The sequence below is a fragment of the Gymnoscopelus braueri genome (genome assembly GCF_963280865.1).
Source record: "Gymnoscopelus braueri genome assembly, chromosome: 3".
NCBI lineage: Eukaryota > Metazoa > Chordata > Actinopteri > Myctophiformes > Myctophidae > Gymnoscopelus > Gymnoscopelus braueri.
Window position 1 is genome coordinate 48,413,382 of NC_137612.1, and position 22,859 is coordinate 48,436,240.

Here is a 22,859-nt window from a genome sequence, read left to right on the forward strand (position 1 = left end):
AATCATTGAAGTAAAGATGAAGTAAAGTTGTCTGATTATTTAAGTACTTATGTGTGGGTGAGTCTATGTAAAAAAAAGTTTTAATTGAAACAAAAATAAAAACAACAAATTAACAATGCAACAAAATAATAAGAAATATAATTACATTAATAATCACATGTTGAATACAGTATTTCAACTATGCAACAAAATAATAAGAAATATAATTACATTAATAATCACATGTTGAATACAGTATTTCAACTAGCACTGAGCTGAGTGGCTATGTGCACATGCCCGCGCGTGTGGCTCACCACTGGTAGCCTGTCCTGTAGACCAGACTCCACTGTCCTTCCAGGAACAGATCTTGTCACGCACGTGTGCGAACACACACAAACACACTCTCTGAAGGCTGGGATGCAGTTGAGCTGGTCGAAACAAGGCCTGTAATGCCAAATGTAACCACTTGGTGTCACACTTGACTCAGGAATAGAATGAGAGGCCATGAACGAGAGTGTAGGAACCACAATGTTTGTTTTAGAATTTGAATTTGTTTTATTTTTTATGTATTTATATAGCAAAATCAATATATGTCATTGTATTATTCATATAGAACAATGATTAATTTTATTGTATTTAATAGAGTAGGCCTACAGTCGGGACAACAGAGTGACATTCACACATTGAACTTGACCCATACAATTAAACATGGAATCAATCCAACATTGTCATATCATTCTAGAAGAGATAACAATGTGCATGTCATTATAGGACCACAATGAAAACAAGTCCCCAGGACATTTTTTTGTGGTATCCTTTTGACCTTAAAGTCTTACTGTATATGTGCTGTTTATCTTCCTGAATCCTGACTAATAAAGTATCCAATCAATCAATCAAATCTATACAACTCGCCCAGTGCAATCAGACATGCAAAAGTGTCACTTTTCAGCTACAGTCACCTTTTTGAACCCAAATAGGGCAATTGTGTGACACCTGACCCGAAAGAAAACAATATGTTGTCACCTTTTTCACCTCGGGGCTGTTTGCATGCCTGGCAATAGAGCACAATTAAATGTATTCTAGTGTCAAATCCCAACAGAAGTTACCTAAAAGCATTTTCTACATAGGTCAGGTACATGCACACATTATAGACATCAAAGAGGGCTTCAGCCCCAGCCATTTTTGCCCATCTGTAAAAATGTGTGTTAAAAACTTTCAAAATTATTAAAAATTTCTTCTAAATGTTTGAAAGTGTAAAAAGTTTACTATTGTGAAAGAAATGCAAATACCCTCTTTCCCTGCCACACCCAGAGGCAGGCATTCAAGATAATTGCCTTTTAAAAACTCTCATGAACTTCAATGCAGCATTTTATGTTTAAATAATTGCCCTATATGCTGCATCTCCAGTAAACGCTTGGTTATACTTGTATTGGCTATACCCTATTGGCTGAGTGCAGTGTCGCACACCAACAATAGCTGATCTACAAGCTCACTGCAATGTGTTGTGAGGTTGTAGATCAACTTTTTTAGCTATTTTTGCCAAAAGTGCTCTTCTAGAAATGTCAGCCCCTGCCCCTCTATCATTCTCTGCATGTCCCTGGAGCAGGTTCCACATAGGCCAGCAGGCCAACAGGCCTACAGGCTGAAAAACTGGTCAATAGAGGGCACTATTTTTTATTATTATTCAAGTTTTCAATTTAACACAGAAGTAGAAGATAAACAAAATGAAAATGTTAAACACAAGAAGCAGATGTACAAATAGACAACAAATGAAACAAAAACACCAATATAGAGGGCACTATTAATATTAGTGGATAGACACAGGTGAGGTCATATGAGTTGTACAGAGGTACCTTTAAAAAAAACTAAAACTTTGTTCCCTTGTATAACCATTACTGTTACTATATGTAAGATAAGGTATTTTCATATGAAAATCCACATTTGTAATTTAACAAAGTATTCAATATCATAACATTTTTATCAAACCAAACCACGTGGAAATCGGTTGAGAATTCAATCAGTGAGTTATGATTATTTAATAATGGACAGAACTCCACCTTCAGCAGACATACATGGGGCATACATGCATTAGGAGGTACGGCTTCCCAGCAAAGAAAATGACAACCACAATGACGCGTCGCTCCAAAGAACAGCAGCGTCCAATGAGGTATCTACGTTTACGGTACTGTATATCTACCATATTTTGACAACTGTGCACATTCAAAATGGAGCTTTCTCTCATGGCAACTGAGAGCAAACTAACACAATACTCATGATCTGAGTCTCAGCTGTACTGTAATAATTAAATTTCAGATCACTGACTTTCCAGCCAGTGTTTTATTCAATTTATTGTGAAAATCCATTTGAATCTTCCCCAGACTGGCAAAAGCAAAGATGCACATTCTGTAGCCCTGAAATAACTACATACAGCACAAAATTGTACGTAGTGTTAAGGGAACAATATAATTATGTGATATATACATATACCATATGACATGAGTTTAAGGATGTACAATAAGCCTAATTGGGGAGTTGGGAGCATAGATTGTAGAAGTCAGATGGTCAAAATTGTATTTCACAAAGCAGAATTAGAAAGTTAGGCAGATAATTGTGGGGGGAAAAGTGTATGTATCCTGGTTACACTGACATGAATAAGAATGAATTAGGATTACAAATAGGATTTAGTCATGTGTTGATAATGCTTGACTATGTCTGACTATGCTTCTGGTGTTTGAGGTTTCCGGGAATATACAAGTTGTAACACTGTGCATCATAGAGCTATTCGATCCTTTTTGGGAGTCAATACATTGACTCCAGTGCTGGCAATTAACAGGGATATGGGATAGGAACCTCCAAGCATCAGACACAAATGTCAAATGGTTCGGCTATGGAATAGGCTTGTGAAGATGTCCGACTAGAGACTCACTAAAACTATTTTTAACTGGGATTTTAGATTTGGTCACCCCTGGACTAATGAATTGAGATCTTTATTTTATTCTAATGATTTATTATTTTATTTTCCAAAATAAGTTAGGTCTACTGTGTGATGTTCATGAAATTAGAAGTACAATGTTTTCCATTTATAAAGAAAAATGGAATAGTGATACATGGTATAAACCTAAGTTGCAAACTTATCGTCTCATAAAGGACAGGTACAGGGTAGAACCTTGTGTGAAGTAAGATTTAAGCAAAAGACAACGATCTGTGTGCACAAATAGTCAGGAACATTACCATTAGCTCTGGAGACTGGCATGTTTAATGCCACTCCAGAATAAGAGATACTGTTTGTTTTGTGAACTGAATTATGTTTTTGTTTTATTGCCCTAAATATGATATAAGAGAGGTATTTGTTAGTAAAATGTTTTCTATTTGTGGTGATTTCCTTGAGCTAGATGATTATGAAAAACTTGAGATATATACAGTAACTTGATATATAGATTTCGGAAAAGGAGCTTTTGTTGTGGCAAATTGTATTTGTCAAGCTTGGGAGAGAAGACAGAACACTCTGTATAATTAACATGTTGTAAGCGTAAAATGGAACTTATAAACCCATGAGGGTTAGGCACTTTTACATATAGATATACATATACATATACATATATATATGACCTTAGTCTAGGCTTGGGGTAGAGCTGTGGCCTCCATGTGTACTTTTTAATTACCGACTACCAAACTACTTCTCGTAACAAACGAGCCACCACGCTCTTCAAACAATTCCTCTCTCCTCTCCCCTGCGTGATGATGACGTTCATTCATATATCCGTGCTTCTAGTGGTCGGCCTTCACCGTTGTGACGTAGAGACGGTGCCAAACCAATAAATGAAAATAAACATGTGTGCAGGATGTGGAAGGATCTATATTTGTAAGCCTACATGCTGCCCAATGCATAGTGTCCTAACAGAAGTAACATAAATACGGAAAACGACAACCGAGTTTAAAACGGAAACATATGTTTATTAAAAAAACAACACTGAAAATGGTTACAAAAATGAGAAAAGTATGTATGCAATGAACCTAAATAATACAACCTAATTAGAAACATAACTGAGGAATCAGAATTGTGGAAGTTGGTCATAGAGCAACAGTCTTTCATGGACTTTCCAGCACTGTGCAGCAGAACACACTGAGGGACGGACTTGAAGCCACCATCCTTATCCGACAGATTGGAACAGGAGACGGTCAACTCTACCTCACTGAAACAGTCATCTAAAGAGAGAGAGAGAGAGGGAGAGATGGGGTTAATTCATGTATTACATAACTTGGTGATTCATAGTTCAATCGTTCTCAAACCAAAATGACACCAAAACATCTTATTTACAAAGGAGAGCACATTCCATTCAGACGGTGAAGATCGATGTCCTTAACATAAATTTAAACCTAGAAGAAAAAGTCCCTTTGCACAGACGGGGAGTAATGAACTTGAAGAGCAGAATAAAGGATAAATAAAGTCCCACACACTGTCTTGACTTACAAAGCAATCATTGATAAGGATACATTTCTGTCACTCGGACCTTCATCAGGCATAAATTAAAACTTAAAAAATATTGAACATGACACATAGATGTGCATACAAACATAACACACACCAGTAAAACCATGCAAACGCTCGCACATCATGAAACCACAGCAGATGAAATGTATGTTTCACACTCATGTTATCCTCAACTAATACAGCTCTCACACACACACACATGCACACACACAGCCTGCTGATATTTCACCGACAGCCCATTTGAACTGTATTTGTAGTTTGTTAGATTTGTACCATTAGTATGAGCAACAGTAGTGAAACTATTTATAATAGTAACAGTAATGGTGGAAGTGCCATTATGTGTCTGTCTGTCTGTCTGTCTGTCTGCGTGCGTGTGTGAGAGAGAGAGATAATAGTCCCAGTGTACTTAACCATTAAATGTTACTAAATCTAGTTGTGTACTATGAGATCAACAATAACAGTCATTCAGGAGTTGGCCAGACAGATTCTCTTCATTGCACAAATTGCAGCGATCATCACTCCATCCTTTAGATTTACACTTTACACCATCTGGAGAACAGACCCTTCCAGCACCAAGGACTCTGTCCAGCTCCTTATCCAGGCCTCAGTAATCTCAAAGCTAGAGCATTGCAACTGAATGCTACTGACCTTACTGGTCAGCGGGCGTGCTCTCTAAAACCATTTTAAGTGATCCAGAATTCCACAGCAGTACAAAACATGGTGATGTCCTACACCCAGTACAAACCCCTGGTGATGTCCTACACCCAGTACAAAACACTGGTGATGTCCTACACCCAGTACAAAACTCTGGTGATGTCCTACACCCAGTACAAAACATTGGTGATGTCCTACACCCAGTACAAAACTCTGGTGATGTCCTACACCCAGTACAAAACACTGGTGATGTCCTACACCCAGTACAAAACTCTGGTGATGTCCTACACCCAGTACAAAACACTGGTGATGTCCTACACCCAGTACAAAACACTGGTGATGTCCTACACCCAGTACAAAACATTGGCGATGTCCTACCAACCAACCGCATGCCCCCCCCCCTCCCATACCTCCAGGACCGCTCTTACTGCTCACTTAGAACATTCCTTATAACACCCTGGACAACACTCCATCCTAACTAGCCTCTTCTCCCTCATGGCTCGCAAAATGGGGAATGACCTCAGTCAGGAGGACAGACTCACCCCCCATTTTCCACTAGTCTGAAAACTCACCTCTTCAGACTCCACCTCACCCCCAAGCACTCCTCATGCCTTGCGTCACTTCTTGTACCTCATCCCCTAGCACTCACCTTTCCTTGTATCACTTGTTGTACCTCACCTCCCAGCACCCCTCTCTCCTTGTATCACGTCTTGTTGTCTGTTTTGATAGTTGCTATACTGTGCAGATGCATGTTGGCTACTTGTTCACACGTTATTTAGAGAGACAATGTTTGCTGGTTTTGATCTGTATAGCATTTTGGTTGATCTTGGTCATTTTAAATGCGTTGACCACAAATGTACAGAATGCTATTTAGATACTGTTGTTCTTTTAGGTCTGATGTTTACCTGCTATTCTGGTTACTTTGAAACACTGAATTGTTTTCTTTATACTGTATATTATCCTGTCGTTTGTTGACCAGGGTTCCTGACATTTACGCTAACAGCTCTGATAAATGATTTAATCTTTAATTATGAAAAAACGATGTTTCACTAAGTGACAGGATCGTTTTATTCACAGTTCTGTTGATGTTCTGTTCAAGCCGTCACCCACCAATGATTAATATATTATAATAATATAATATATGTACCCCTGTACCAGAACCTTCCCTCCATGTCTCACTCTCCACTGTACAACAGTGTGTCGCTCCAACACTGTCTGCCTGTCAAATTGTCCATTTGTCTGTCTGTTTCAACTTCTGACAGCTGTAGTAGACACCAAAGTAAACGTAATTATACGTACATCGACTATGGGCGCTGGGCCAATAAGGCTAACAATGAGAAAAGTAGAGCCTGCACTCCAGCTACATGCATGGCAAAGAATCACTTTATTAGCAAACTTGACAACGTTTCGACTCTCTAGGGATATTCAGGTCAATATTGACCTAATAAAAGTGATTATTTTCCATGTAGCTGGAGTGCAGGCTATACTTTTCTCAGCTAGACACCACATGACCCACCTCCACCTATCTAACTAAAATATTACTTTAACCACATCAAAACCCACATCTAAACTTCAATCAACATCTAAAATTCAGTCAATATAGAACATCACAAAACCCAGTACGGTTTGTTTTTTTAATACAAACGTCAACTTCCTGTTGATTTTACTATTTGAAGATCCGGATCCGTGGATCCAGTCCGGGTTTTCTTCTTCATAAAAATCACAAAATGGATATTAACATTTTTATTTAAAAAACAAACCTTTGGTGATGTTCTATATTGTCTGAATCAGCTTTGTTTGTGTTTGTTTACGGGCTAAAAGAGTGCCTTTGAGAGCTATTTTACCGTGCAATGTAAGTAAATGGGGAGCTTATTTTGAATTATCAATTTCTAATCAATGGAGTAATTATTTTTGATTTCTTGTCCACCTTTGGAGTTACATCATGGCAAGGTAACCCAAACCTCTACCAAAGTGGTCTCGCCCTTTAAGCCCTATATACTTTGTTGTATGATGAATAGCGAAAATAGCACATCCACAAACGGACAGCACATCACAATGTGAAGTGCTGTGAGCTTGTACATCTGCTATTTTTGCTATGTTGGAAAATTGAGAAAATTGTTTAACATTTTAGAGAATTTTCACCAATGACATGCACAAAATAGGGTGAAAGTGGTTAAAGGAATACTTCATCCCCAAAAGGATTTTTTTAGTCTTTCTATAAATGACTCACCCCGTGATTCCTTGAATTCATGGACAATTGTTCTTTGTGGTAAATGCAGAATCCAAAAAAAACAATACTTTATGAATTGAAGAAAGCTGTACTATTTAAAATGCTTTAAAAACAGTGTCATGCACGAATGAGGAACCTGGGTGTACACGTGGCGTTCAACACAGCACAGTTCATATGCACGTGCTCATACCAGGTGTGTCGTTTGTGTATGGGACTGTACACACTGTGTTAAAATAGTAAGGTTTCAGTGAAAATGCAGTGATTTAGAAGTAATGAGGACAAGGACTGGATACAAGACACTTGGATTACACCGTGAGAGCTGTATAACAAAAAAGGGAAAAGGGAAAGCACTAAAAAATAAAATAAATGCTAAAAAGCCTAAAATGCACAGGCAAGAACAAAAAACATTGTGCACCTACACGTTAACCAAATGAACCATAGCATCCCTATTCTGTGAATGTCATATGCGACATTCTGCGTAAATAATCTAACATTTGTCAAAAATAGCTGATCTAAAAGCTTTCTTCGCAAATGCTTGTAGAGCGAAGATATTTGGTGTAGAGGGGGAAAAGGAGGGGACCCCTGGGGGATCACGGGCAATATAGTATGTGCCGCAATTCTTCCACAAGAGTGCCTTGGTCTTTCCTTTTTTTGCTATGTAACTTTATCACCCAATTGTACCAAAGAGCACATTGCTCTCCTTTTTCTCTTTTTTTATATTCAGAGCTGTGTTGGGGTTTATAAAGATGCTTTAACATAGTTTTGCTGTTATTAATCCTGGATTCCTATTTTATTCAATTCATCAAGTATTCCGTTTGTTTTTGAATTTTTCATTCAGAGTGAAGGAATGCAACACAAACAAACATTCTCCATGAATTAAAGGCTTCACGGATTTGATATATAAAAAAAGTCATTTTGGGGGTGAAGTATTCGTATAAATTGTCATAGACTCAGTTAAGTCTGCATGGACATCAGTCAGTTTGCTGCTGTATGTGTGTGTGTGCATGTATGTGTTTGCATACCACTCATGTCTATGCAGATTCATATGGATATTCTATTCTGCACTACTTACCACGCCTCTCTCCGTGTTTATAGGTGTTCAGCAGAAACAACAGAGCCAATCAAAGAACTCCGTCATTGACAGCAATATGATTGACTGACAGATTATCAGCAGCAGGGGTCAGAGGTCATGAAACTGAACACACTGATCACCATGGAAACACAAACAACCATTTCATCCAGGCCTTTTTTCTTCTCCTTGTCAAACTATTCATTTCACCTCCTTCCACGTCTTACCAGAACAAATATAGCTCATACTGCATGGAATAAAGCAATAATAAATCCTCATGACGACAGAAACATTTTGTCAAGCCAAATCCTAATCTGTGATTTGTGAAACCGAATGAAAGGATCCATCCATTAACCCTGGGTCTACAGGGATTAAAGCAAAGACAAATCTCATGACTGAATATTTGTCCCCAATCTGTCATTTGTGAGTCCTCCACACTAGTGGCGTTTCCTAAACAATTAAAACAATATGTAGAATTATGTTTAATCAGTCATGGTGACAGACAACTTTAACCATGGGTATAGTTTGCCTGGGGGTATATTTGGGGATGTTACACCGGTACAAGACAGTGACAGTCCTTTGTGGCAGTAAGCATTAGGCTCCACAACCAAACCTCCATACGCTCTGTTGGATTCTTGATTAATGTCTAGATTACTGACTCCTGGCGTTACTCCGGCAATGACCGGCATATTTGCACACAAACTACTGGGATGTGCACTAAAGCACCATGACAGTTGCCTGTTTGGGTTAACTGCTGTAAACGTTTCACTGTTGACAGGTGGTACTGTATATCGCTCATTATAAGCTGTTGTTAACTGTACACATCATCGCTGTCGGGTGGAAAGTTTGTATGTCCAAAACAGTTTGTTTTAAGGAAATGTAAAAAAAGAACATGTGGATCTAATAGTCAAACTATTTTCATTGGTTCAATAAAACCCACAGACAGATTGTTTTTTTTTCTACAAGCTCACGATAAATCTGCTATCTAGCTTGTAGATCTATTTTTGAAAAAACTTGAAAATTTGTGCAAATCTTTGAATATATATATTTTTTAAAGCAAACATTTAACTCAAATCTTTGCTTCTGGGGGTCCCTGGAATAGAATATTTTGAGACGGGGGTCCGCCGCCATATGCTTATCATTTTGTGCATTTGGTGCAGATGGCTAGCGCAGACTTTGAGTCTACCCATTTTTATAACATTTATTTGAATCTTAGTTGTATCTCTACTCCTACCTGTATCTGTCCTGTTTTTTCATGCATACTATCCATCCATCCTTATATTTGTTGATATAATATACAGCGGTGTAATTGATTTATTTCCCCTTCTTTTCTGAGTTAGTGTTACATAGCTTTATACTGTGATAGTAATCATTGCTATAGTGTTTGTTCAGTACGTAACATGGGTCTCCCAGTCTCTGCAGCTCTTCAGGAAACTGAAAATACATTTTCAGGTGAGGATCTGCATTTCATCCAATTAGGAGAAAAGACTCATACAGGATAAACAAGTGAAATTGGAAGTGACAAAAAATAAGCAGACAAAACTGGAGTTGGAACACTATAAAATGTAAGCTACTATTCATCAGCTTCAATGTTATAGTGTCCCAAATCCAATTCTGTTTGCTTATAGTTCTGTGTTCTCTGCTGATTGGATGAAACATGTATTTCCTATTAAAGTACGAGAGACCCCTACTACTGAACAAACACTTTATAGCAATGATTACTATCACAATATAGAGCTTTAACTTTTTTATTTTGTTTAAAGAAAAACTAAATATCACTTACAGCACCTTTAAACTCAGTCAGACCAAGTCTGTCCCACGCTATGAGCTTGTAAATCTGCTATTTAAAAAAAATCATGATTTTTTTGCAAATCTTTGAATATATATATTTGTTTTTAACATTTTTAACTCAAATCTTTGCTTCTGGGGATTCTACAAATGTCTTTTAAATCCTAACAGTTTTTTTAAAAACTCATGTTGCTATAATATCAGTGGTTATCAAACTTTTTCATGTCAAGGACCCCCAAAATGATATGTATTTGGCCGCAGACCCCCACCCCATCTCAAAATATGTTGTTCCAGGGACCCCCAGAAGCAAAGATTTGAGTTACAAATGTTCACTTCAAAATATTCAAATATATATATATATATATTTGAAGATTTACACAAATTGTCAAGATTCTTCAAAAATAGCCAAAGTATAATGGTTAAATCTAAAATGGCAGATGCTTTCCCAGTCTTAATGGGTCAAAACAAGTCCCAGAGCTGTACCTTTGCTTTAGTCATACATAACTGCAGGGGCATTCTTCCTGGAACAACTCTATGTTCTATGAGTTGTATTTGTTCTGGTAAGATGAACCATACTTGCAAACAGGTGAAATGTCTTTTCTGGTCTTGTAGTACGTTGATGGGGGAAAACAAAGCTTATTTTATGTAGACAGTGACACCTGAACGTACACACACACACACACACACACACACACTTGTATTACTATATTTGTGAGGACAACATTTTAGAACAGCTATTGAAAATAGCAGAAAATTATCAAAGAAATTGCAGATCTCACAATGCGTGAGATTGTAAATCGTCTATTTCTCAGTGTGTGACATTGCCACACAACTAAGTATAAAATACGGACAACTCTAACCTAAGCACTACACGTCTAATCCTAACCCCTACCTGAATCTTTTCCAAATGGATTGATTTTGGTAAAATAATTATACAAGTTCAACATTATAAAACACCCACGTTCGAAACAAAGTGTCAAGAAACACTCATTACCAATGTAGTCCTGTAGAATAAATAAACAGTCCAATAATTTCTATATAACATTACTCTAACAATTATAATAATACAAGTACACACACACACACACACACACACACACACATGCAGTCAAAGGTGATTAAACATCTCTCATGTAGCTGAATATAGAGCAGCTCCTCCACATTGCTGCTAGCTGTAAACTCTGGAGCGCTGCATGGCCAACATAAATAACACACCCTTCCACCAGCACCCCCTGGCGGACTGCCATCCATTTTAACATACCTGCAGATGTTTCTATTTTATGACTCCCACTTGACCACTGACCAGAACAAAGCATTTTGTAAAGTAAAAAAGTATTTTATATCGTTACAAGACATGATAATGACACATCAGAAACATTCAAAGTAGAATGTAATTCTGTGGCTAACGTGTCTAAGAAACCACTTTCAGGCACAGTAACCTGCATTGCTAGCGTACCCACTAACCCAAGATCAATTCTCATTGCTCGCTTACCTCCCAGTTCTAGTTTCAGGGCCCTATTTTGCGCAGCGTTTTATGACTTCTCTCATTAGGCTTTTTTTATGATTTCGAAAAACATTTTAAAATAGTGAAATAGCCGATCTACAGCGACGTTGTGAGCTTGTAGGTTGGCTATTTTCACTATTATAAAATAATAAAATATGCCTAATAAGTTTAGTCGAGGCATAAGATGCCCTCGGTGCTCAGTTCTATCATCAGTGCTACGCTAACCTCAGTTCTATCATCAGTGCTAGGCTAACCTCAGTTCCATCATCAGTGCTAGGCTAACCGCAGTTCTATCATCAGTGCTGGGCTAACCTAGGTTCTATCATCAGTGCTAGGCTAACCTCGGTTCTATCATCAGTGCTAGGGTAACCTCGGTTCTATCATCAGGTCTAGGCTAACCTCAGTTCTATCATCAGGGCTAGGCTAACCTCAGTTCTATCATCAGGGCTAGGCTAACCTCGATTCTATTGTCATTGCTAGAGCTCGTCACTAGTTCTATCAAAGCACACCAACAAATAATGAGTATAACTCTTGTTCAGCTGCTACTACTGGTACTATTGAGCGCAGAGTACAGAATGACTAGGGTGTAGCAGCCATTTGAATCAGTAACTGATGCTTTATAATTCATTTAATTACTATGTTAAATATATTTATATTTACTGCAGTGTTCAGTTGTGGCTGCTGGCCATCACCTTTAACAAATTCTGAATTGAGAGAGTTAAGAGCCAATATATCATGCCCAGATAGACAGTCAAGCAATAGTTGGCTAGTTGGAAAGTTGTCAGGGATACAGCCAAACAATCAGTGTTAGCTAGCCGTTATGCTAGTGCTGTCACACTTAAAATAATGTTCACACACGGTCTGTCAAACTGACAAAAAAGGTAGGTTTTTCAACTTGAGCATCTCAGACCCCCAGTCATTCCGAATGAAACTGCACTCAACACCAGTAGCAAAGGCTATATTGCAGGTTCAATGTAAACCTATACTGTAAATGGATAGCTCCCCAGAGGCTATGGTCTTAGCCTAACAGTGTATAAGAGAAATAATCTGTAACATGCAGTTAAACAGCCATACTAGAACAATAGAGACAATAGTACAGCAGATCAAAGTGGACTTCCATCAGGAATGACTTTTTATTGACTCAGACAGAGCCCGTGTATGTACAGACAGCTATATTCAACACAATCAACTCGTAAAGACATCTAGCTAATAAAAACAGAAAAGAAACAGCTCACAGCGCTGAAAGGAAAACTTGCATTAGAGAACAATTAATCAGGCCAATGGCAGCTGTGATAGTCCACACATCTACTGAGCATGTGAGGTTTTGTCCAACGAGTAGAAAAGCAACAATAATGAGATACAAAACATTAAAACATGCCTGGCACACTCACTCCATAAGTCCAGCCCTCACAGCATACAAACACACCATCATGTCAACAACATGTTACTATGGCAACACAGCATCATAATCCACATTTTGCCATAGCAACATAGCTTCAACATTTATCATAGCAACAAAAAAAAAATCCTTGGCAACACAGCATTGTTGTCGTCAACGTGTAACCATTTCAAGAGAGCATCGTCCAAGAGTTTACCATAGCAACACAGCTTCATGAAAACAGTTTTACCATAGCAACAAAAAAATGTGGACGATTTCCAAAGCAACAGTTCATGTCAAGGTATTACCATGGAAACAGAGCATTATGCCAACGTTTTAACCATAGCGTAATGTCAGCTGTTTTACCAAAGCAGTTCAAACAAATCTCATAACCTGTTGGGATGTTAGCAGGGCAACACACCAAACATTTCAGCATGGAAACAGAGCTTTTCATCAATGTTATACCACAGCAACAATGCTTATCATAATCATCATCATCATCATGATCACCATCATCACCACCACATTACCATAGCAAAAGGTAATCAACACTTTCAGCAATCTTCAGCTCCTGGACATGATTGGATAAAAAGCAACATTGTTATGGAAACAGTTAGACCAATAGGAATTAGGACAGCCCAAACATTCCTGCCACAGTATCCATACATCATCACGATTAAAGCATTTGATGATTACTAACGGAACAGAAAGAAAAAAAATGTTTAGCGCAGATGGGAGGGGCAGTCTCATTGGTCAGTTTGGTTTGTTTTCATGTTGAAGTTGGTAGCTGGTTTGAAGTTGCTAACAGATGGGTTGGGTAGTTACAGTATGTCTGCTATGTTCCTGATCCCAGTCTGATGTCCAGCTTGTGCTGCTTTGATCAATAGGTTTAGTTAATCTAAATAGTTTACAGGATGTGATCTTGATGAGCAGGTTTGGGTCAGTGTAGGACTGGGGTACTAACTAATAGCCCAGTCTGCCTCAGACCCATTGGGGTGGGTCCATGTTGGGTCTACAAGGGTTCGGTTCTGACCTCTAACCCAGGCTGATCTTGACCTTGCGTGCTCCAATTGGTCTGTCGTTCAGTTCCAAGACTGCTGCGGCAGCCTCCTGTTGGGCCTGGAAAGCCACCATGGCCTCTCCGGTAGGAAGGCCTTTATCGTTGAACTGGAGGCAGACAGAACCAGGCAGGACCTGGTATCCGTAGAAGAAGTCCAGGATCTCGTCCACCGTCACGGTGAAGGGCATGTTCTGCAGCTTTACGATGGTCGGCCCGCCGCCTGCTAGGTTACCCGCTCCGTTCCCACGCTGATTGCCGGGGTTACCAGGGTTGCTGGGGTTGCCAGGGTTATTTGGCTGTTGGTTGGGCCCACCCACTGGCCGACCCTGGTTTGTATTAGCCCCTCCTCCACCTGCTCGGTTCTGTCCTCCTCCCCCTCCTTTTCTGTTATTGGGGTCGAAGGGTGTGATGCCTCGCAGGCTCTCCTGGCCGAAGGGGGCGGAGCCTGGCCTGAAGGCCGGGGGCTCCAGGATTGGACCCCCTGGTAGACCGGCCACCAGAGAGGGGGGCATTCCTAGCACACCCATTTCCCCTCCCAGGCCAGCAGCCAGTCCAGGCATAGGGGGTGGGCCCGCTAGCCCACTGCCTGGTGCTGAGAAAGGAGAGAGGAAAGGGCCGGGGCTGTTGAGGTTTCCCATGGTGCGTTGCAGAAAGTTGAACTCCTCCCCCGTCATGGCAGCAAAGGGGTTGATGGGAGGTTGCGGGGCCAGCTGGTTCTGGTTCTGTCCTGTTGGGTTCTGGATCTGGTTCTGTCCTCCTGGACTCTGGTTCTGTGGCTGGTTGTTCCTCTGGCCTCGTTTGTTCTGCGGGGGAGGGTTCCTCTCAATCTCCTTCATCTGTTCGTACGTCACCAGGTGGACGAACGCATCTCGCCCGTTCAGTTTCTGCCGGTGAAGGCGTTCTGCCTTCCGGCCGTCCTCCTCTGTCCGCAGCTGGAACACAGACTGGCCCACCCCGTTGCCTTGGGTATCATTCAGAACCTTCAGGCTGTCCTCATAAATCCCCACCCCCTCCAGGAAGCTGCGGACGTCCTTCCTGGACACGTTGTAGGGGATGTTGGTAATGTGCGCACAGTTTCTGGGGGGTTTGGGTCCGTCCTGCTGCTTTCCGTCTCCCGGTGTGGAGCGTTTGCGGATGGAGTCGATCTTCTCCAGCATGGCCTTTTTGCTGATGGGGTGGACCTGGATAAAGCGACTGCCCATGTACTGCATGTGTGACCCAAGTGCAGTTTTGTAATCCTGCTCCACCCTGAACTCCAGGAAGCCCTCCCCGGTAGCGCGTCCAGAGGGACCGTAGGCGATGTAGATGCTGTCATCCACGATACTCAGGTTCTTAAAGAACTCCTGAATCTGCTTTTTCTGCACCTCATAGGGAAGTCCCTTCAGATAGACGCACAGCTCCTGGCGGTGAGGAGAACGCGATCTTCCCCGCTGCTCCCGCCCACCTCCTCCCCCTCCCCCCCCTCCCCCACCTCCTACTCCTCCCCCTCCTCCTACCCCTCCAACCCCTGAGCTGGGGGCATTACCACGACGATGTTGATCCTGAGATTGGTTGTTGTTCTGCTTTAAGTTGATGCTGTTAATGTGAGAGGTGGGGCCCGTTGTCATGGCATTGCCATTGAGGCTTGCCCACTGTCGCTCAGTTGCTGGTGTGATTTCAATGAATCTTTGCCCCATCATCGCCCCGCCCCTCTTGACAGCCTCGAAACAGTCCTGAGGGGAGTAGAACTTTACAATGGCCCTGCCACTCGGCCGGCCCTGACCGTCTCTTAGCAACCGTACCCCCTCCACCCCCAGCCCCCTGAAGAACTCCCTGACGTCGCCCTCGGAGCAGGTGAACGGCAGGTTTTGCAGCAAAACAAACACCTCGTCGTGATTGGTCGGGCCAGCCACAGCGGATGCGGCAGCGGCGGCCTTCATGTGAGCCTGGAGGCCCAGAGAGGCCAGCGGGTTCAGATGATTCAGGGGGTTGAAGAGCATGGGGCCGGGGGTTCCCAGGGGGAGGCCGGAGCCTAGCCCTGCTGGAGGGGGCAGGGAGGGGTTGAAGGGGGGCAGGGAGGACATGTGTTGGTGGAGGTGGGACATGTGCTGGATATGGTGTTGGTGCTGGTGTTGATGCTGGTGTTGGTGAGGTCCCTGCGAGAGGGGGGAGACAGTGGGGACGGGCGGGAGGTTGGAACCCGGCGGGGGTCCAGCCATGGAGGGATGGCTGCTGATGGGTGGCATGGTGGGAATGCTGGGTAGCGGGGGGATTGGGGGGGGACCGGAGGAGTGGGTGTTGGTGAAGCTGGGCATCATGTTGACCATGCTGACTGCCGGTTTGCTTCCCTGCTGCTCATGAGCAACATTTGCCTGGCTTACTGATGCTTGGACATTACCGAAACCCTGGTTACCATGGCTACCATGGCTACCATGGCTACCATGGCTACCACCCCTCCCCCCACTCCCACTTGCCCCTCCCTGGACCTGGGCCGGACCACCCTGACGGCTCCCGTTGCCGGCGGCAATGGCAGGAGCGGCGGCGGCAGCTGTCTCCGCCGCAGCAGCGGTGGCACCGGACTCAAACCTGCGGCGGCTGAGCTCAATCATGTTCTGCATCTCCGTCTTGCTGCTTAGCAACAGAGACACCTTGGAATTCTTGATGGCACCGCCCGTACGCATCATCCCCAGCCGCGCGTCTTCATCAGTACCGAACACGATGAAGGCCTCGCCCTGCTCCCCGCCCACGATGTGGACCCCCCCGTCGGGGATGGTCAGACCTGAGAAGAAGTGTCTGATGTCCATGGTACCTGCCACCATGGGCAGGCCCTGAAGACGAATCACTACCGCCATCACACACCCAGAAACCACCTGGGGGAGAGAGCAGGAGGTACCGTCAGAGAAGAGGAGAAAAAGACAAGAGGAGAAAGGAGAGATGGGGGAAGAAAGGAATGAAGAGAAGGTTTAAGAGAAAAGTGCAGACTTAGTTCTTGTGTTCTTTCAGGTGTGACCTACCTTCAGTCTGTGAAGTTAATCTACCCTGTTTTAGAACACACAGTTGCATTCAAGTATTCACTGCTGTCAATATAAAACTACAGGCTTCTTCAAGTATTGTGTCGCTGATCTTCCACACATTAACCAACACATTAAACCTAAAATCTATGCAAAACATTAACCGCAGCTTTTCAAACAAATCCAATTCATGAAGTGCTGTTTAAGAAATGTCATTTTTTCATAGCAGTGCATAATCACGGCTCCATATAAACATACTGAGCCATTATGCAGAAATAAACAATAAGCACAGACAACACTAAATTGGAGAAGCAAGAATTAGAACTCAACAGTCCCAACCCTTATTCAACTCCAAAATCTCGGAGGCCCACCATGTGAAACATTGAAATTAAAGCTGCAATCCCTAAGTTTCAAGTCTTACCAGAAATTCAAACCCGGGTCTCCCGCTTGAGAGGCCAAACTTATAATGCCCTCCCAAGAGGGAACACCCTCTTGCCTACAGGAGATATTGCTTTTATGAGCTTCCGGCAATACTTGTCAACCAGTATGTATCCTACCAGACATCAGGGTTTTAACATCTTAATGGAAGAGTAGGGAGACCACCTCAAACCACCGCACATGGACAGTTATATTGTATTAACATACAATTTTGTGTGTGTGCGTGTCTGTGTGCGTGTGTGTGTGTGTGTGTGTGTGTGTGTGTTGTGTGTGAGGACAGTGGAACAGTGAGGATGTAAAAGTAGAGGTGGTGAAGAAGTTTAAGGAGGAACAAGATCAGACATGACTACATTATTAGAGGATCAGCCCAGGTTAGAAGGTTTGGGGATAAAGCAAGAGATGCGAGGTTGAGATGGTTTGGACATGTGCAGACTCAGGAGGGATGAGGGGTACATTGGGAGAAAGATGCTGAAGATGGGAGCTGCCAGGCAAGTGGAGAAGAGGAAGGCCCTAGAGGAGGTTTAAGAATGCGGTGAGAGAGGACATGCAAGTGGCTTGAGTGACCGAGGAAGACGCAGAGAATAGAAGATGGAAACAGATTATCTGCTGTGGCGACCCAGGGGAACTAGACGGAAGAAGACGCTACAATTCAGATTGTCCCATCTGTGACCTCCCCTTCGTTGTAGCTCCAGGCAAATTATGCACAGGCTGTAAAAGAAACTGATTTAAACAGTTATTTCACAGTGGAACATGATTTTACCAACCCGTCTCCGTCTTTAAGACATCAGAAAAAACGTTGGTCTATAGGTCAAACTACACCGTTTTGCCTGGCACCCCCCAATTAATCTTTAGTGCTATGTGATTGAGTGCTGGAGCTACAGCGATGGGGGAGGTCAGGGATGGATACCATTCAGATGGGTTAATCAAAATTAATCATTCAAATAAGTTCTGGATTGCAGCTTTAACAGTTTTTTTCTGCAGCTTTCCTAAATACTGGGTAATTAGTTGCTGATCCAGGATCTGAACATAAATGCTCATTTATACTTAGTTGCATGCTGGTGTCACTCACCAAAAATAGCCGATCTACAAACTCGCAACACGTTGCAGTGCGTCAATCAGGCATAACTTTACTGTTTATGTTGATACATTTTCACACAGGAGGCTGGTCTGTGTGTGGATCATACACACACACACAGCAATGTCATTGAAACAGGACATGAATTGTGTGTATGTTGTGTTGTCATAAATACAGTGTTTCTGTAACTTTGAGTTTTCTTCACTTGCTGACTTACTTCACAAATTGTTGTACTACAAGAATGATGAATAAAACGTTACACCAGTACTAAAATATGTTTCAAATAAACATCAGTTAAATAGAAAATGTTTCAAACCATCAACGTCACTCAGATCACATCACCACCATGTTTCTAACCAATGTCAGTTGACCAAAATGAAACATATTTCAAATCAACGTTCACAACACTAAAAAAAATTAAATCAATGTTCCGCAATCCGCAGACAACCCTTAATTCGGTATAACTCTGCTATGCATGCACACAACAGTGTCACACAACGTCACTTTAATCGATTCAAAATGATAATGTAGGTCAAACTGAAACAGGAGATCTATGTGGGAACATGGCAGACAGTTCACAATCAGACTTGACCAAAGATGTCACATTCCTCTAAATTGTGTGGCTTAACTGTATTTAAACAAAACCATTACAAAAGTAAAGGCTATAACGAGTCCTGTTTCATATCAACGAATACTTTGTTCCATATTTATCACAGTATGTGACTCAGTTGGAGCATCTGTTCTGTGTAAAAGTTAAATTAATATCCTGGGCTTTTATTTAACCATTTTATAAAAGATTTACTATAGAATAATATATTAAGTAGGAAGTAGGAATTAACTTGATCTCACAAGAGAGCGTGTTTCTCAGAGGTATGCAGTCTTTAAATCAAATTTTAAAGGAATGTATTATTTTATATGGGGAAAAAATAACATGTTTCAATTCAACATCAGTAACACTAAACAACACTAAACATATTTCAAATCAATGTCACTTCACAACACTATAACATGCTTCAAAGGCTGACACAACCAATCCAATGATGATTAACATTTTTTCTCAGTCAACATCAGACAGGAGACATCTGTGCTACAGTATGTGAATATCCTGACAATTTACTGGTTTTGCCTGTTGTCAACCTCAACCTGTATGATGAGCGCATAGTGAACACAATTCCCCAACATTTCCACTCCAACATTTCTTTACTGTAACAATCCTACACAGGAAAACAGTACAGGAGCCAGGCAGGCTTTCAGAGCAATGGATTCCATGTAGCAGATTTACAGTAATTGATTCATAAAACTGGCAACTGTAATCCACTATTGTTTCTGCATTAAACAACTGTTTGGGACAGCTCACCAGTGCAGTGTGATTTCTGTCTTGATTTACAGCTTTAACGTAACCCAAGCTAAACATTAATGCAAAGTGAACACATTTTAAGACATTTATCATTCTTGACTCACAGCAATATTAAGACCTCAGAATCGGGTTTCTAGTACCTGAGACAAAGCTTTTAAGAACTGTTCAACTGAAAACAACACTCCCTTTTTTTTACTCTTAACACAGATTGTGTTTTTGAACAGGAATCAAACCCCATCCATTTGGATGATCAGTGATTTTAAAACTACCGGCAGATGACCGTTAGGGCATCATTTTGCACAGCAGCGCCTCTACTATTACTAAACGTTAGACTACAGACTGACGTCTGCCAACACGATGATACACCAAGCAGACCAAAACCCAGAGAAGCAGCCAATGAGAGCAGAGCACACCGCAGACAGACACTCCACAGCTTGTAATAGAAGAACAGTGAATGTTCAGCATCTGACTTCCAACCAACAGCTCTGAGGTCACCGGTGGAGAGAAACATCAACACAGCAATGTTACAAACACCATGGAAATAAACCACATAGCAGCTCACAGCACAGACCACAGCACCTACTGTACAACAAGCCATGTTTTACAGCAGCCAATCATAGTTATCATCTGTTTAAACAGCCAATCCTGGGCCAATCATCATCAAACAATATTGAAAATGGGCAATAAAATCAAGTAAAGCATTAAAAGAGCCAATCAACCATCATTTAATCATTTCAAAGCATCTACTATTTTTAACCGATAGCCATTAAACATCTCTTAAAAGGATCGCTAATAGCTTTATATGCCTTAAAACATTATAATTGCCCTATATAGCTCAAAAACACCTTATATTTATATTTTACAGATAGTTCATCATTCCCTCAATAGGGACCGCTCCCGTCGCAAGTTGATGATGTTATAAAAAGTTTTGTTTTGATGCTCATATTAACCTAAGGAAGTATTAAGTTGCATTTTAGTTAGCACATGCATTCCATACCTTCCATGGGGCTGGCCCACACATGGCCAAATTACATCATCAACTTGCGAGAGGAGTTGTCCCTATTGAGTGAAAGATTAACTATTTCTAAAATAAATAAAATATTCAAGGTGTTATTAATTACATTTTTTGTTATAGAGGGCAAATATATATTAAGGCATATAAGGCTTATTAGCCAGGGATTCTTTTAACGATTGAACAAAGTCAATGAAAATCAACCAACTTTTGACATGCCAAATCGACATCAACACAGAAAGACCACATTTTGTTCATAAAAAGGCTCAAATCAATCATCATCATTAATCGAAACCAATCAATCATCTACACAGCACCAGCACACAGCATCATTAGTCAATCACCATCTTCCCCATGATCTGTCATTCAGCAGTCACACACCACATCTGACCTCAATCCACCTGTAAAATACACCCCAACCTGTCATATACACCACCCAGTCAGAGACCCCCCCCCTCACGTGAAATACATCACATCTAACCCTACTTCACATGTGACCAGCCTACACCACCCTGTCAGCGACACCATCCACCCTGTCAGACAGTAAAAAATAATGAAACAGGAATCTTCATCATAACTGCAGCCTGAAAGCATGGACCATAGGAAACCACCAGGACAACAAGTCTGGCTCCATGAACAAAACCACCACAGTGGCATGTACAACTCTCTCCCAGAGATGGAATACAGTCAGGAATACAGTTAGAAATATATATATTTTTTTAATTTAAGTGTGACAAGAGTGTGATGTCACACATAAGGGGACTATGACATCCAAATACAACGTCCCATCCTCGTTGGATCCTTGCGTTGCCTGTTCTATATATAAAGTACAAACATACTATATCAAAGCCATGCCCCCCTGAGTCAAAGACATTTTCCCATTCCAACACCGTTTTGAATCACTTAATATAAGAACTGCGTTACAAACAAATACATAATACTTCTATGGTTAGGGTTTAGTATAAGTATATAAACCGACACTGAAAAAGTACTAATGTATCCAAAGACACTGGAAATACAAGCCCACCTAAACATCACAGACTACCTATTTTTGACATACAACTATTATATTAAGTGATGTAAAAAATAAAGTGGTATTTTGGAATAGGAACATTTCTTAAATACCCAAGCGGCTTGGCTATGACGTCACACAATAATATAATATATAATAATATAATATATACCTGTCCTGTGCAAAGGGGGGAAAAAGGTTTTACATGGAATACAGTTTGTTATGTTCTTTAAGCATCGATTCACGCAAGAGACCACTTACTTACTAGAAGCTCTGTGCGTGTAAGTACAGCAGTGTGTGCGTGCAATTACAGTCGTGCGTGCCTGTGAGAGTGTGTGTGTGTGTGTGTGCGTGTGTGTGTGTGTGTGCGCGTGTTAGCTAGCATTGTGTACATACATGCAGCAACATGACACCATGTTGATGCTGGAAGCCTCCACACATCCAACCTGTCACCTTGTCTGCAGCTACACACCAACACATAAAGACAATAAACAACAAGAACACAATCGATATTGACACACAACAACAGGCTAACGGTTAGCCAGCGAGCTAGCTGCATGCTAACGGTTAGCTCCATTGTTGTGTGCTGCTGGCGTCTATCAGGACCAATTAGTTCCCTTTGTGCACGTTTGGGTTTCAACACGTGCGGCTCGTGCTGTTCTTTGTGGTTGTTTATGTATTTCTTACCGATTTATAAATCTGTTTATTCAACAGATTTTTTATATTCACACACTCAACGTCTTCTTGCTTCTCCTCTCTGCACGCTCTGTCGCCAAATGTCGGACCCGAAATTCCGCGAGAGCAGTCAAGACGCGAGATCA

The 22,859-nt window shown here is 41.4% G+C and overlaps 1 protein-coding gene across 1 annotated transcript; it reads right to left on the reverse strand.

Moving 5' to 3' along the window:
- Window positions 1-12,819: 12,819 nt before the first annotated feature.
- On the reverse strand, window positions 12,820-22,809 carry rbm12 (RNA binding motif protein 12). The gene is made up of 3 exons (XM_080423613.1): window positions 22,726-22,809; window positions 15,651-17,003; window positions 12,820-15,608 (listed from the first exon to the last, which is right to left on the reverse strand). The coding sequence occupies exons 2-3, from the start codon at window positions 16,983-16,985 to the stop codon at window positions 14,130-14,132; spliced, it is 2,814 nt and encodes a 937-aa protein (XP_080279739.1). The 5' UTR covers window positions 16,986-17,003; window positions 22,726-22,809; the 3' UTR covers window positions 12,820-14,129.
- Window positions 22,810-22,859: the final 50 nt, after the last annotated feature.

Bases quoted from the DNA above. Each gene is read 5' to 3' on its own strand.
- rbm12 (XM_080423613.1), bottom strand. From the start codon at position 16,985: ATGGCGGTAGTGATTCGTCTTCAGGGCCTGCCCATGGTGGCAGGTACC. The intron at 15,609-15,650 runs GTAGGAGGAGGG...GGAGGGGGGGGA, and splicing joins CCAGCTCAGGGGTTGGAGGG to GGGGGAGGAGGTGGGCGGGA.